The sequence below is a fragment of the Sceloporus occidentalis genome, unplaced genomic scaffold (genome assembly GCF_023333645.1).
Source record: "Sceloporus occidentalis isolate IW3139 unplaced genomic scaffold, rSceOcc1.0.p SCAF_21, whole genome shotgun sequence".
In the NCBI taxonomy this organism is placed as follows: Eukaryota; Metazoa; Chordata; class Lepidosauria; order Squamata; family Phrynosomatidae; genus Sceloporus; species Sceloporus occidentalis.
Window position 1 is genome coordinate 12,605,382 of NW_028317001.1, and position 14,608 is coordinate 12,619,989.

General features: G+C 45.3%; 1 protein-coding gene across 1 annotated transcript in view; it reads right to left on the minus strand.

Annotated features, from left to right (window-relative positions):
• Positions 1–251: 251 nt before the first annotated feature.
• LOC149301623 (uncharacterized) overlaps positions 252–14,608 on the minus strand; it is a 239,280-nt gene continuing 224,923 nt past the window's right edge. Inside the window, exon 5 of the mRNA XM_089484328.1 lies at positions 252–1,717. Coding sequence (XP_089340454.1) covers positions 252–1,717 — 1,466 coding nt within the window. The remainder of the gene's footprint in view (positions 1,718–14,608) is intronic.

A 14,608-nucleotide genomic window follows, 5' to 3' on the forward strand; every position in this document is an offset into this window, starting at 1 on the left:
CATCCCACAAATTCCAAGAGCTATCATTGCCATAACTATACTAGCCAGCTGCAACAAATCCGATTCCACTATTCAGCTAACCTATACCACGATCAAAAATCCCCAGTCAATTTTATAAACTAAAGCAATGATATATACTAATAGCAATTAAAACCTAAACCTAACAAAATACAACTTTAAAGTATAAACAGACATACAGACAGACACACCTAACAAAAAACATCACAATTCTTGACAAAAATAATGTTAGTTCACTTCTGGGATTTGTGTGGCTTCTCTCCTGTGTTGCCTCTCCGATGCATCACTAGGACTGACTTCCGAGAAAAACATTTCCCACAATGCTGGCATTTGTATGGCTTCTCTCCTGTGTGGCCTCTCCGATGCATCACTAGGACTGACTTCTGAGTGAAACATTTCCCACAATGCTGGCATTTGTATGGCTTCTCTCCTGAGTGGACTCTCTGATGTGTCACTAGGTCTGACTTCTGAGAGAAACATTTCCCACAATGCTGGCATTTGTATGGCTTCTCTCCTGAGTGGACTCTCTGATGTGTCACTAGGACTGACTTCCGAGAAAAACATTTCCCACAATGCTGGCATTTGTATGGCTTCTCTCCTGTGTGGACTCTCTGATGTGTCACTAGGTGTGACTTCTGAGAGAAACATTTCCCACAATGCTGGCATTTGTATGGCTTCTCTCCTGTGTGGCCTCTCCGATGCATCACTAGGACTGACTTCTGAGAGAAACATTTCCCACAATGCTGGCATTTGTATGGCTTCTCTCCTGAGTGGACTCTCTGATGTGTCACTAGGTTTGACTTCTGAAAGAAACATTTCCCACAATGCTGGCATTTGTATGGCTTCTCTCCTGTGTGGACTCTCTGATGTGTCACTAGGTGTGACTTCTGAGAGAAACATTTCCCACAATGCTGGCATTTGTATGGCTTCTCTCCTGTGTGGCCTCTCCGATGCATCACTAGGACTGACTTCTGAGAGAAACATTTCCCACAATGCTGGCATTTGTATGGCTTCTCTCCTGAGTGGACTCTCTGATGTGTCACTAGGTCTGACTTCTGAGAGAAACATTTCCCACAATGCTGGCATTTGTATGGCTTCTCTCCTGTGTGGACTCTCTGATGTTTCACTAGGTCTGACTTCGAAGAAAAACATTTCTCACAATGCTGGCATTTGTATGGCTTCTCTCCTGTGTGGCCTCTCCGATGCATCACTAGGACTGACTTCTGAGTGAAACATTTCCCACAATGCTGGCATTTGTATGGCTTCTCTCCTGAGTGGACTCTCTGATGTGTCACTAGGTCTGACTTCTGAGAGAAACATTTCCCACAATGCTGGCATTTGTATGGCTTCTCTCCTGTGTGGACTCTCTGATGTTTCACTAGGTCTGACTTCGAAGAAAAACATTTCTCACAACGCTGGCATTTGTATGGCTTCTCTCCTGTGTGGACTCTCTGATGTCTCACTAGGGGTGACTTCGAAGAAAAACTTTTCTCACAACGCTTGCATTTGTATGGCTTCTCTCCTGTGTGGACTCTCTGATGTCTCACTAGGTTTGACTTGCAAGAAAACCATTTCCCACAATGCTGGCATTTGTATGGCTTCTCTCCTGTGTGGACTCTCTGATGTTTCACTAGGTCTGACTTCCTAGAGAAACATTTCCCACAATGCCAGCATTTGTATGGCTTCTCTCCTGTGTGGACTCTCCGATGCATGACTAGGACTGACTTGTAAGCAAATTTTTTCCCACAGTGATGGCATTTATATGACTTCTTTGTTGTGTGGATTCGCTCACGACTGACAAGTTCTTCTGTAAAGGAGAACAATGACAGAGAAGACTGAATCTCAGCGTTAAGAGAGGAAGGTGTTACCCCAAGATTTAGCCCTACGTTCACCCCTCCCTATTTCAGGTTAAATTAATAAAGTTGGTGTGAGTGACCCGACATGACCCTGTTCTGGATGCCCCCAAATCCATATAACGATTGTATCCTAACTTATAGGAGCTTGCAAAGAAGAGATTGTAGGGAAACTGCCATAAGGAAATCAGTCGAAGCAGAAAATCAGGCAGTTAAAAAATTCTATTAAATATATGTTAAAACATTTTGATTGAAAAGTGGCATCGTATCTTGTGAGACGGCCATAGAGTCCTGATCCAGAGCCCAAGGCATGATGCAAGTTAACTGCAGAGGATGCTTCATGCTGTGTGACACCAGGAGATGACTCACAACCAATACAGTATACAGCTCACATGCGGATTGATGTGGGTTGGAGTTGGGTGTAGAAGAGATTATGAAGTTGATGGAAGTCGGTGAGGAGAGCTGGTACATATTTGTTTTCTATTCCAACTCAAGATAAAGAACCTCCAAGGACTTGGAGGAAATCAACTGTGTCTATGAGTTCTTTTTAAGTGTGGCAAATAGTCAGTGCATTGCCAATACCTATATCTGGAGATTTTCTTCTGTTCTCTGCTATGTTATTGTTGATCTCTGGGAGTGTCGCCTTCAGATTGTGCTATACATTGGCTTGTGAATGGGACCCAAATTCAGAGCCAAGAAGGACCTGAGAGCCAGTGTGATGATCCTTTTTGGCTGAAGAATTTCCACCAAGGACCCACTGCATTTAATTCAGTTTCAGACAATTCTTTCCCCACCCAGGAAACATTCTAAAGCAATTTAAACCAGCATCAGCATCAGTCCAGTTGCAGAGAAACACTCCATTGGTTTACATTGCTAAACACCTCACTACACTCGCCAGCCTCACTTGTCATGGGAGTTACTGACTTCTCTCCCCATTCTGGACCCTCAGCAATTGCAATCAAGTTCCATCTAGGTAATGTATTACCATTAGCAAAGCCTTGCACTATTCACCACGACCACCTTTGTTACCTAGTTCTTGTGTATGTTCATGAACACTTAGATGTATGTGTGTGTGTGTGTTTTGCTTTCCCCTTAAATAAAACACAGAAACCTATTTGAAATGCCTTTGGAATTCTGTGTGCTTTGGGGCCTGATATAGTTGGGATGAATCCCGAGATCACTGTTGCCCCAATCTCTCCTTTGAGCTAAGCATGAAATTTCCCTAAAAGCATAGCACTTGGGAGTATCCTCCCCAGACTCCAGCATTTCAGGTAACAAAGCACTTCTGGAATCAACCATGGAGCCAAGCAAGCTCAGGTTGGAAAAGAAACATCAGAGAAAAAGGAAATTTTTTCTGTCCCTCTTCATAGACATTGCTCATAATTGCTAAATATGTTAGAAAACAAGGGCCTGAACCAGTTCTCACCAGTTCAGGTCTTAAAATCTATCGAGTTGGTGGCTGCCTCCCAATCCCCAAGGCCCCTCTCCTGGCCCTTCCTAGAGATCCCTTCCTGTCTGCACAGAGCTAGGCAATCCTGGCTTTGCTCCTGCCTTCCCCTCCTGGCTCCCAGAGGCCTGATCCCCTTCACTTACTCCCTCTGCTCTCCAACCTTCACTCTTGCCCATCTGCACTGCTTCAGCATTTCACCTTCACCATCTCTTTCCTGCTTTTCTGTTTTTCACATTGCCTCCATCTCTATCACAGACACACACCCACAGAGTGTGATGCACAAAAGGGACACTTTGAGACTCATTTCTTGAGAAAGGCAGGACAATCAATTTACAAATAATGCATTAGGAAAAGCAGAATAAAGGGGCTGGGACCTGGATTCCAGTTTTGGTGAGGTTCAAGGAGAGCCTTAAAACAGCTTTAAGACAACTCCAAGACAGGGATGGACTACTGTTGGGGACTGGGGAGAGTCACATTGGCCGCCACAGGATCTTGAGGCAACCCCACATTGTGTTGCCTAAAAATATGACATGATATTTTGCCCCTCAATATCCCACAGCATCCCTTTGGGGAAGTGGAGGCCATTTGGCACTGCTGGGCCCTCTCTGGGCCATTGCAGGGCCAAGGGAGGCCTTTTTCCCACAAAGCCTCTCCAGAGCCTGGAAAAGTGGAAACAAAAGCCAGGAAACTTGTTCAGGAATGGGCTGAGGACCATTTAGGGGCAAAAAGCATTAATATCCATGGCTCCTTCCCACAAAATTCCAGAATTAGCAGTTTAGGGTTGGATATCCTTACAAAGTGGAGAACAATAGTGCCTCACTAAAACTAAAAATTCCAAGATTCCACAGGAATATGTTTTGACAATTAAATAATGTGTGAAAGGGAACTAGGAATGGTAGTAGAGCACAAGTTGGGCATGTGTCAACAGTGTGATGCAGCAGCTGAAAAGGCCAATGTGATCCTAGGCTGTATCAATAGGAGTACAGTGTCAAGATCAAGGAAAATAATAATGCCACTCTATTCTGTTTTGGTAGGGCTCACTTGCAATAATCCTGTGTCCAGTTCTGGGCACCACAAGTCAAACAAATGCTGAGAAGCTGGAGCATGTCCAGAGAAGGAAAACCAAAACGGTGAATGGTCTGAAAACCATGCTCTCTGAGGAACGACTTAGGGAGCTGGGTATGTTTAGCTTAGAGAAGAGAAGGTTAAGAGGGGACATGACAGCCCTATTGAAATATTTGTAGAGATGTCATATTCAAGATGGAGCAGGCTTGCTTTCTGCTACTCCAGAAAAAGACCATGGAACAATGGATGCAAACCACAGGGACAAGAGATTCCACTTAAACTTTAGGAGGATCTTCCTGACAGTAAGAGCTCTTCAACAGTGGAATATAGGCCCAGTACTGACCATGGAAAAGGGGTGGTCTGCAGCTGCCCCTTTCCGCGGAGGATTTGGGCCAGGGCAGCGGTACTGGCAGCCAAGAGGCCCCAATCCAGCACAATTCCAGGCCATGGAGAAGCGGCAAAATGCTGCTTCCCTGTGGCCTGGAAATGGATGTCCTTGGGGCTTCATGCCCCTGGACACCATGGGAGCCAGAGCTATGGCAGAAAGGGGCCTCTCCCCCTGCCATCATTCTCGCAGCCGTTTGGTGGCTGTGAGAACGAGGTGCGTGCCCAGAAGGAGCTCTTTCAGGTTTAGATATGGTGCGTGCGTGACATCATAATAGCAGTGCCCATGTACACAGGGCGCTGGCATTATGGCGCTGCTGGTATGTATTAAGGTTAGGGAGCATGTACATGATGCGCTCTTCCCAACCCTAATACCGGTGCTGGTATGCCGCTTGTTGACGGTCTGTACTGCGCCATATTCCCTCAGAGTTTGGTGCTCTTTCTTTGCAGGTTTTTAGACAGAGATGGGATGGCCATCTCTCGGAGATGCTTTGAATGCCTATTCCTGCATGGCAGAGGATTGACCCGGAGGGTCCTTGCAGTCTGTTTCAACTCTTTGATTCAATAATTCTAAAGTGGAATTATAGCGTTCTGACATTGAATTATGAAAGGGCCCTCAGTCTCCACAGGAAGGGCAATGGATTCAGCTTCCTTACCCACAGAGGCCACATTTTCATAATTCTCCATCATCACAGAACTGTACATAAGTTTCTGCTTCTTTGTCAACAGTTTCCATTCCTCCTCGGTGAAATATATCGCCACATCCGCAAAGGTCACCTGCAATAGAAAATAGCCCTCATCCAGAGAATGACCAATAAAAGGGGGGGGGGGGGGAAGCACATGGTGCATTGCAAATATTATTTCAACACTTCAGAATTCAGTCCAGCAAATAAACTTTAAATTCTGCAAGCAAGCAAAAAGCTACAGCCTCTGAGATCCAGATTGTCTTGAACCCTTTCAATATAATATACAATATAATAAAGAATATAATTTAGGCCATTTCTGGGATATTATTGATTGATTAAGATACTGACTATCCAGACATGTATAGTACATTTAGTCACCAATGAATTATAGTGCATTTAGCCATATCTCACCTAATTTCAGAGGCAAATTCCATTTTTAAAAAACAGTTCTGGGGAGTACTCTGGCCTTGAGGGCCACTGGGCCCACCCTCAATTTAGCTCCAGATATATTCTTCCATATCCCTCAGCATTTCACAGATGGGGAAAGAAAGACACATCTGGATAAGCAACACCAAAAGGGGGTCAAGATGGCCAAAGTTGTTAATGATGAAGATCACAAAAGTGAGGAAGGGTACAGCAGTTTGATTTGGCCCCCAACTCCTGGCAAGGGCAAGACCCTGCCCCTTCTCTCCTCCCTTCTCCTCTTTTGAGTTGTTGAGCTGCACACATCTTTTGAACTTGGAACACATTTTGCAGCAACTGAACTGAAGGGACAAAGTGCGAGGAGGAGAGAAAACTAGGACATTTTCAAAGCCCCTGAAAAAATGAGGTGACAGAGGATTAACCAGGACTCTCTCTGCCACACTGGGACAGTATGTTCTCCGCTTGCTTTCATGAGGTGGCCCAGCAGGGACACAAATGAAACTAATAGTCAGACAATTCTTCTCTATGCTATAATAGCAGCAAGGTCAGTGTTTGCAAAACAATGGAAAAAAGAAGAATGTCCTACAATTGAAGAATGGGGATTGAAAATGTTAAGATTTTTTCGAAATGAATAAATTGACTTACTTTGTAAATAATAAATCATTAGATAATTTCTACAAAGAGTGGAATGTTTGGGATGAGTATTGTAGAATATGGCAAAAGAGTTGAAATGATATTGGAAAATATGAAATATAGAACATATGAAGGTAAATATATGAAGAAAAATAAATAAACAACACAGTGGTGATATTGATAACATAGTATATGGTATAAGGTGGAATGAAAAAAGTATAGAAAAGTAACGTGATAACAGGTATACAAGCCTTTATTCAGAAGTATTAAGAAGCCATTGGTAAATAGTTGGTAAAGAGATAAGAGTTCAGTTAAAATAAAATGGTTTTTATTTTTGGAGAGATCTGGAGAACCAGGAAGTTTACTTAAAGAAATCTACATAAGTCTAATAGATAAAAGGGTTTGCTTCATAATGTAATTGGATTGTCATATGTCTTTTAGTCATTTGTAATTTTTAATATTTTCAATAAAAACTTTTTAAAAAGAAATTAATAGTCAGGGTGGCAACTTACAAAAGAGTTGTTGTACCTCGGCAACCTCTTTCTCTTGGAGCCCAACTCCCTCCGCTTGGCCCCTGTGTCGGCCATTAGGTAGAGAGGTCTTGGTGGCCTTGCACTTGGATCACGTCCAGCAAAAGATACCCCAAAGCAGTGTACAAGGGGGCCAAGATGAAGTTCCTGAGAAAAGAGACCAGGGTTAGGCTTGGTTTGGCAAGAAAACCTGCAGCACTCAAAGTCACAAAGATCGTCATCCTGCTGGTGACATATACAGGTCACATATGCTTCCCTTCTGGCTACCGAAACACAGCTGGATGCTTCTCTAATACCTCGCACCCAACTCTCCCACCAGGGTGGACCCTCATTCTTCCAGTGGCCAAACCAGTTGCACTCCATTGACCAGTGAAGCCGCTGGCCAGGCAGGGCAGGAAAGGAGTTCTCTCTTCTCAAGTTTCTTCCCTTCCATGGTAACCAGCCCTCCTCCCAGGATCAGGGGGCATCAGAGGATTGAGCTGATGGGAAGGGAGCACCCAATTCCCATGGCAGACTTCTGCATGCAGAAAAGTCACAATTCGGAGAGTGTCTCTTCCCATGTGGAGAGTGCCCACTTTCCAAATGTTACCTGGCCATCTTGGCTTGGGAATATCCTGTTCCAGGCACATGCTGGCCTAAATCCTAGTCTGTATCCTATGCTTAGTCCTGATCAGAGTAGAATCACTGAATCAGTTGGATTTATCTATATGTGGACATCAGCAGTCACTTATGGGTTGAGTGAGTCTACACTCAAGGGTTAACCAACAGGATTCAGGACTCCTCAGATTTTTAAATGCAGGAATGCAAATTTTTCAGGCTGTGTCATCATCACTGATGAGAATTTGACTTCTCATTCACACAGAGGAAGAGGAGGAGGACCTGCTTTATGTCCCAAGTGGAGAAGCTCTAGCTCCTGGGCTGGATAAGACCTACATTACCTTAAGGATCTGATCCATGGCCTCCTCTCATCATGGCCCCTCCTCATTTACACACTGGTGAAAATAATTATTTTATTTTTTGCAAATGAGACCATTTATCTGAGCTTAACTGCTGTGTTTATATTTTGGTCAGAAATGGAGCATGAGGTGTGCATCACCTCTCTTTGTTTCCTGAAGGAACGCAGAAATTGATGCATGTACATTTGTGTGCACTGTTTCTGAATGAACCTATTGTCAAAATCACATTCACTTCACTTTACCTTGCATGTTTTTAAAAAGTCTGCACAATGCTGAATGTGGTGCATTTGAAAAAACAAAAGTCTATAAATGTATAGGTCTTTGATGGAACATTGCACCCTGGACTGTGGTCATTTTTAAGAAGTGAAATCATATGTAAATTCCATGAAACAAATATCTCACAAAGCTCTAGTAAACAACACGTACACACAGTCCCCACACAAAGGACTTACTGGCGCACTGTGTGTCTGGGTCTGGAAATCTCATTTCCACTTTCTGGGAAGACAATGCTGCCAGAGACTGAATTTGGGGCTTTATGCCTGCAAAGCATCGGCTCATTCTCTCAGCTGCAGCCCTTCCACAATATCCTGGACTGAAACATTTAAACAAAGGTCCTCTTTCAGCTCCAGGAATAGAGACCTACCTTCAGTACAAAGACCCCGATTCCCGCAGCCCCAGAAAGGCCTCTTCTGCAGTCCTTTATGGCCGGAGCTTCCCTGGGTCAGAGGCCGTCTCCTCAGCCATAGAGAAGGGTTGCTCTGAGTGCGAAGGAGGAGGAGGTCCACAGGGCTGAGGGAGGGAAGGCAATGGCGAAAGGTCAATGCCAATGGCCATGGAGGGCAGAAGGTGACAATGCCTAGGAAACTCCTCTGAGTCCCAGCCCTAGGAATGAGTGGCAGGAGTGAGTCCAGGGGGCTGAGGGGGTCTCCTTTCCCAAAGGGGGAGGCAAGGACTGGTGGACCCTCCCCAGCTAGGGCCCAAAGGGAGGGTCTCTTTCCCCACCTCTCTCTCCCAGCCCCCAAAGCCCAGCCTCCCCACTGCCCCTGGGTCCCTGCCTCCCTTGCTCAGACTCCCACAGACCCCTTCCTTCCTTCCTTCCTTCCTTCCTTCCTTCCTTCCTTCCTTCCCTCCAAAATGGAGGGCCAGAGGCACAAAGGGACACACTGAATTCCTTTTGGCCCAAGGAGCCTGGCCTCCTTCTCTCTCTGGAGCCTCAGGAGAGAAAGAGAGGCCTCTGTTTAACTGAGGCCTCAGAGAAGGTTCTGGAACATTATTTCCCATAGTCACCAGCAGCACAAAATGGCCTCCTGAGTCTCAGTGCTTGGCAGTTGGCAGTTTGAGGCCTTCAGGGAACCCAAAATGGAGGATGAAAAGGCCCCAAAGTCGGAAGGGACCCCAAACAGGATTTCTGAACCTAAACAACACAGAAACGTTTTCATGATGGCACCCGATGGCTGTGAGAACAAAAAATGTCCCTAAACAGGATTTCCAAACCTTAACAACACCTAAACTTTTTCCTGAAGCTATTGAAAGGAGGAACCTGATCCCCTCCTTAACTTCAATCAATAGTGAAAGATATTAATATTAAGAGTGCCCATCATCCACAACCCAGCTCAGGTCTTGACCGTTCAGAGAGGCCAATCCAGCTGCAGGTGGCTCTTTGTTTGTCCGTCCGTCCGTCCGTCCGTCCTTCCATCCATCCTCCTTTCCTTCTGCATTCCTCATCTTTTCCCCAGCATCAGCCCCTTTCCCAAGAAGGCTGCATCCGCACTATAGAAATAAGGCACTTTGACACGGCTTTAACCACTCAGTGCTATGGAATCCTGGGATTGTACCTTTGGGACACTTAGCCTTCTCTGCCAGAGAGCTCTCATGCCACAACAAACTACAAATCCCAGGATTCCATAGGATGGAAACAGAAGAGTTAAAGCGGTTTTGAACTGGATTATTTCTGTAGTGCAGATACAGCCTGAGTCGATTGGGAAATGATAGAATCACCCAAATCGAATTTTTATCCCGTTTAAAATGGTTTTGCTTTTTTTAAATATAAGAAGTTTGTTTGTCTGTATAATTCTTATTCTTTTTCTTGTTGTTTGTTTGTATGTTTGTATGTATCATTATTGGTAACAGGAGATGATTTGGTCTGCCACCTTCCTTCTTCCCTGAAAATCTATTAATAAGAAAACTGGGGAGACTTTAAAAACCTCCCAAAGGAGCCACTTTTGGCCTTTTTTGGGGGACTAGCCTCCTCTTAGAAGCCAAAGCCCAATGTTTGTGAAAAAGAAAAATAAGGCTTGTATTAAAACTCTCCTCCCCATTTCTGATCCCTTTTAAAACCCATGTTCCCCAGAAGAAGCAGAGCTTTGTAATAAGAAAACCCTCTCAGAAAAGAGACACAAAAGACACACAAAGAGACACCCTTCCTTCCTTTTGGCCCAAGGAGCCTGGCCTCCTTCTGACTCTGGAACCTCAGGAGAGAAAGAGAAGCCTCTGTTCAACTGAGGACTCAGAGAAGGTTCTGGAACATTATTCCCCACAGTCACAAGCAGCACAAAATGGCCGCCAGAACACAAAATGGCCACCAAGACACAAAATGGCCACCAAGACACAAAATGGCCACCTGCACCTCAGCGCTTGGCAGTTGGAGGCCTCAGCACAGCAGTGAAGCCTACCACTTCCAGGCCTTGTTCCTCTCCCCTCCTTCCTTCCCTCCTTGTCTTTCTCTCTCTGACCCCTTCTCACTCTCTGCTCATCGCTCACTCTTCCTTGCGCAGAGCTAAATAGCGAGGCAGAAGCTCCTTCCTTCTTCCAAGGCTTCCAGGCCTTGTCCCTCTGATCCCTCTCCACTCCTCTCTCTCTCTCTCTCTCTCTCTCTCCTTCCTTCCTTGTTTCTGTCTATCTCTCTTTCCTTCCTCTCTCTCTCTCCTTCTTCCTTGTCTCTCTCCCCCCCTTCTCACTGTCTGCTCCTCGCTCACTCTTCCTTGCGCAGAGCTAAATAGAGAGGCAGAAGCTCCTCCCCTTCTTCAGTCTGGCCAATGGGGGAAGAGGAGCTGGAAGACCCGCCCCCTGCCCCACCCTCACAGGCTCCTGCTGCAGTTAATATGGAACAAGGCAGGAGGGACTGAGGGACCCTGGAGCCCCAGCCACTCGGACACTGGCCAAAGGCACACATTCCCAGAGCCTAAGACCCATGAGATGGCAGCCCTATGCAGGGCAGGACCCTCCTCTCTCTGGCCATGTGGATGCTGGGAGATACAATCCAGGGAATGCACTGTAAATCCCATTGGCAAGAGAAAAGGCTACTACTACTCTCTGATGTCTCACTAGGTGTCAGAACCTGTTATTAAGATCACTTATAAGGTTATATCTTTTCAGTTCATGTACATTCACTTGATTTTAAAACCTCCAAAAGGAGCTACTTTTGGGATAGTTTGGGGGACAATCGTCGTCTCAGTGGCCCTCCTATTAGAGACCCCTCCTCTTTTGACCCAAATCCTTTATGAGGCCAAAAAGCCCTTTGTTAGGAAGTGAACACCAAATATCTCAGGAAGGCTCTGTATCTGTGAGGTTGGAATCCTCTGATCAATGGTCCACAACCAAACGTATACCAAAAGTAGGAAGTCTATTGTAAGAGCATTGCAGTACTGATCTGTAACACTTTTTTGCAGAGTCTGAGGCTTCAGAGAAAAATGTACACTTTTAAAATTATTATTATTATGATTAACCTTTATTTATAAAGCGCTGTAAATTTACACAGCGTTGTACATACAAAAACGCCCCCTCCTTTCTCCCCCTGCTAGTTCCCCACCCCACACACACTTAGCCAGGTTCCCATCACAACCTAGCCTCACTCAAGACATTTGAAACATTGCCAGCTAGTTGTCTAAAACAACACTCCAAAGCAGTTAATAGGGCCCCACTTAGAAACTAACACCAACTTTAATATTCTACCCATATACTCTCCACCCCCAACATCTTAGCTAACAGAACAATATAGATCAGATATCTCAAAACCTACATGAAGTGATTATATAGGAACTGAATATATACAGCATTATAACTGATCTCAATAACAGGTTCTGACAATATCTCCCAAGGCCCCCTCCCTCCAGGACCCCCTTCCACTCTTCCCTCAGTCTCTCTCTCTCTCTCTCTCCTCTGAAGGCCTCAAACTGCCAACTGTCAAGTGCTCAGTCAGAGGCAGCCATTTTGTGTTCCAGTGGCCATTTTTTGTTCTGGGGGCCATTTTGTGCTGTTTGCGACTATGGAGAATGTTCCACAACCTTCTCTGAGGCCCCAGTTTAACAGAGGTATCTCTTTCTCTCCCTGAGGCTCCAGAGAGAGAAGGAGGCCTGGCTCCTTGGGCCAAAAGGAAGGAAGTGTGTCTCTTTGTGTGTCTAGTCCTCCCTTTCTTGGGAGAATCTGTGGGGCCATGAGATTTTTTTGGGGGGGGGGGGGATCCCAGAGAAACCATGAAACCTCAGAGTATGATCAAGACTGCAAGGTTCTTTCTGAGGAAGGAGAGGCAAACTAGGAGAGGTGCAGCTGTTTGCTTTTGCCTGAGCCTCTGGGAAGGGCCCCTCTTCTCCTTTCTCCTTGGCTGTCTTCATGGAGGGCAGACTCCTTTTGCCCTTTGGACTCAGTTTGCAGCAATGGCAGTGAGCTGAAGAGAAGGGGAGAAATGGCAGGAGGAGGAAGAAGAAACCAGGACATTTTAAAAGCAGCTGAAAAGGTGGGAGGGTAGAGGATGAACCAGGGGAGGGTCCCTGCCAAACTGGGAGAGTTGGAGGACATGCAGAAGGAGCTGGGCTGGAAATGGAGGAGGAGAAGGGGGCTTGCAAAATGACCTCCGTGGATGAGAAAGCTGGGCCAAGTCCATGAAATGAAATGGTCCAGTGAAATGGTGTCCATAATATAGGAACCAGTGTGGCATATTGGTTTGAGCATAGCTGAACTATGACTCTGTAGTTCAGATTTGGAATCCCAGCCCTGCCTTGGAAGCCCATTGGGGGACTTTGGGCAAGTCACACTCTCTCAGCCTCAGGGAAAGGCAATGGGAAAACTATTCAGAAGACATTTGGCAAGGAAACCCTGTGATAGGTCTGCCTTAGGATCACCATAAATTCAAAACGACTTGGAGACACGCAATAACAACAACAAAAGCAATGTCTATTATATAAAATGGCAAAAACAAGAGTTGCTCTTGGAATTTACATTGTGTTTCTATGTTTTCAAGCTTTGGATGGTTCAATCCATGGGTAAAGAAATCTGTAGATAGAAAGGTCCATCATCGTCCTCATCATCATCATCATGAAAAAATAGAGGGTCTTCTTTATCAGATTTTTATCAGGAGGGCAACTAAAATGGTGAAGGGTCTGGAAACCATGAAACCCTATGAGGAACGCCTTAGGGAGCTGGGGATGTTTAGCCTGGGGAAGAGAAAGTTAAGAGGTGATATGATAGCCCTGTTTAAATACTTGAAGGGATGTCATATTGAGGAGGGAGCAAGCTTGTTTTCTTCTGCTCCAGAGACTAGGACCCGGAGCAATGGATACAAGCTACAGGAAAAGAGATTCCAGTTCAACATTAAGAGGGACTTCCTGACAGTCAGGGCTGTTCGACAGTGGAACAAATCCCCTCAGAGATTTTTGTGGAGTCTTCCTCCTTGGAGGTCTTTAAACAGAGGTTGGATGGCCATCTGTCAGGGATGCTTTGATTGAAAGTTCCTGCATGGCAGAATGGCGTTGGACTGGATGGCCCCTGCGGTCTCTTCCAATTCTGCGATTCTACAATTCTATGATCAAAAGTGTTAAAAATCAAACAGGAGAAAGGCACCACTGTTTTGTGCATTTTGGATGTTATTGTTTACAGTGTGGCCAAAACACCTTCTCCTGGATATGCTTTCTAGATTCCAGGATACTACATTTTTTTTAACTTTGGTGCTAAAAGGAAAAAAACCATATAGGACCAACAACAATAACACAGATACAATTAAGAGACCTGACAAAATACAAATATTCACAAGCAACAAAATTTGTGAAACATACTAAGGCAGGGTACAGGCCGCCAGAAAGAGGTGCGTCCCTGGCCCTACTCTTTTCTCCGCAGAAGCGCCACAACAAACAAATTGAGCAGTGCTGTTGCGGAGCAAAAAAGGAGCACGTGGAAGTGGCTCCTTTTTGTGCTGCACTTCTGCCGCCCCAAAGCGCCAGCGATGGCGAGGGTACATTGCAGTTGCGCCTCCCTGTTTGGAGGTGGCACATCTGCAATGTCACCATTATGCGCCGCGTATGGTGGGTGTGCTGCAGCTGCGGCGCCCTCGTCACTTGCGAGGGTTGCCAGCTGTGTGGGCACTCCGCCTACCAGGCAACCCTCACACGTGACGAGGGTGCCTCAAAGGCTTCTAAAGGCTTCTAAAAACAGATCAAAGCGACTAAGAGTAAAAGCACTGGTAAAACACAATAACAACTTGTCATTGTTGTGTCCCAAACCCTCCCAATTCCTCCCATCCACAATAAAATATAATTAAATTCTTAAACAATTATGAAAACAATTATTAAAAATAAAGCAGAAGCAGTTAGAGCAGTTGCTGAGCAATTCAATTAATAAG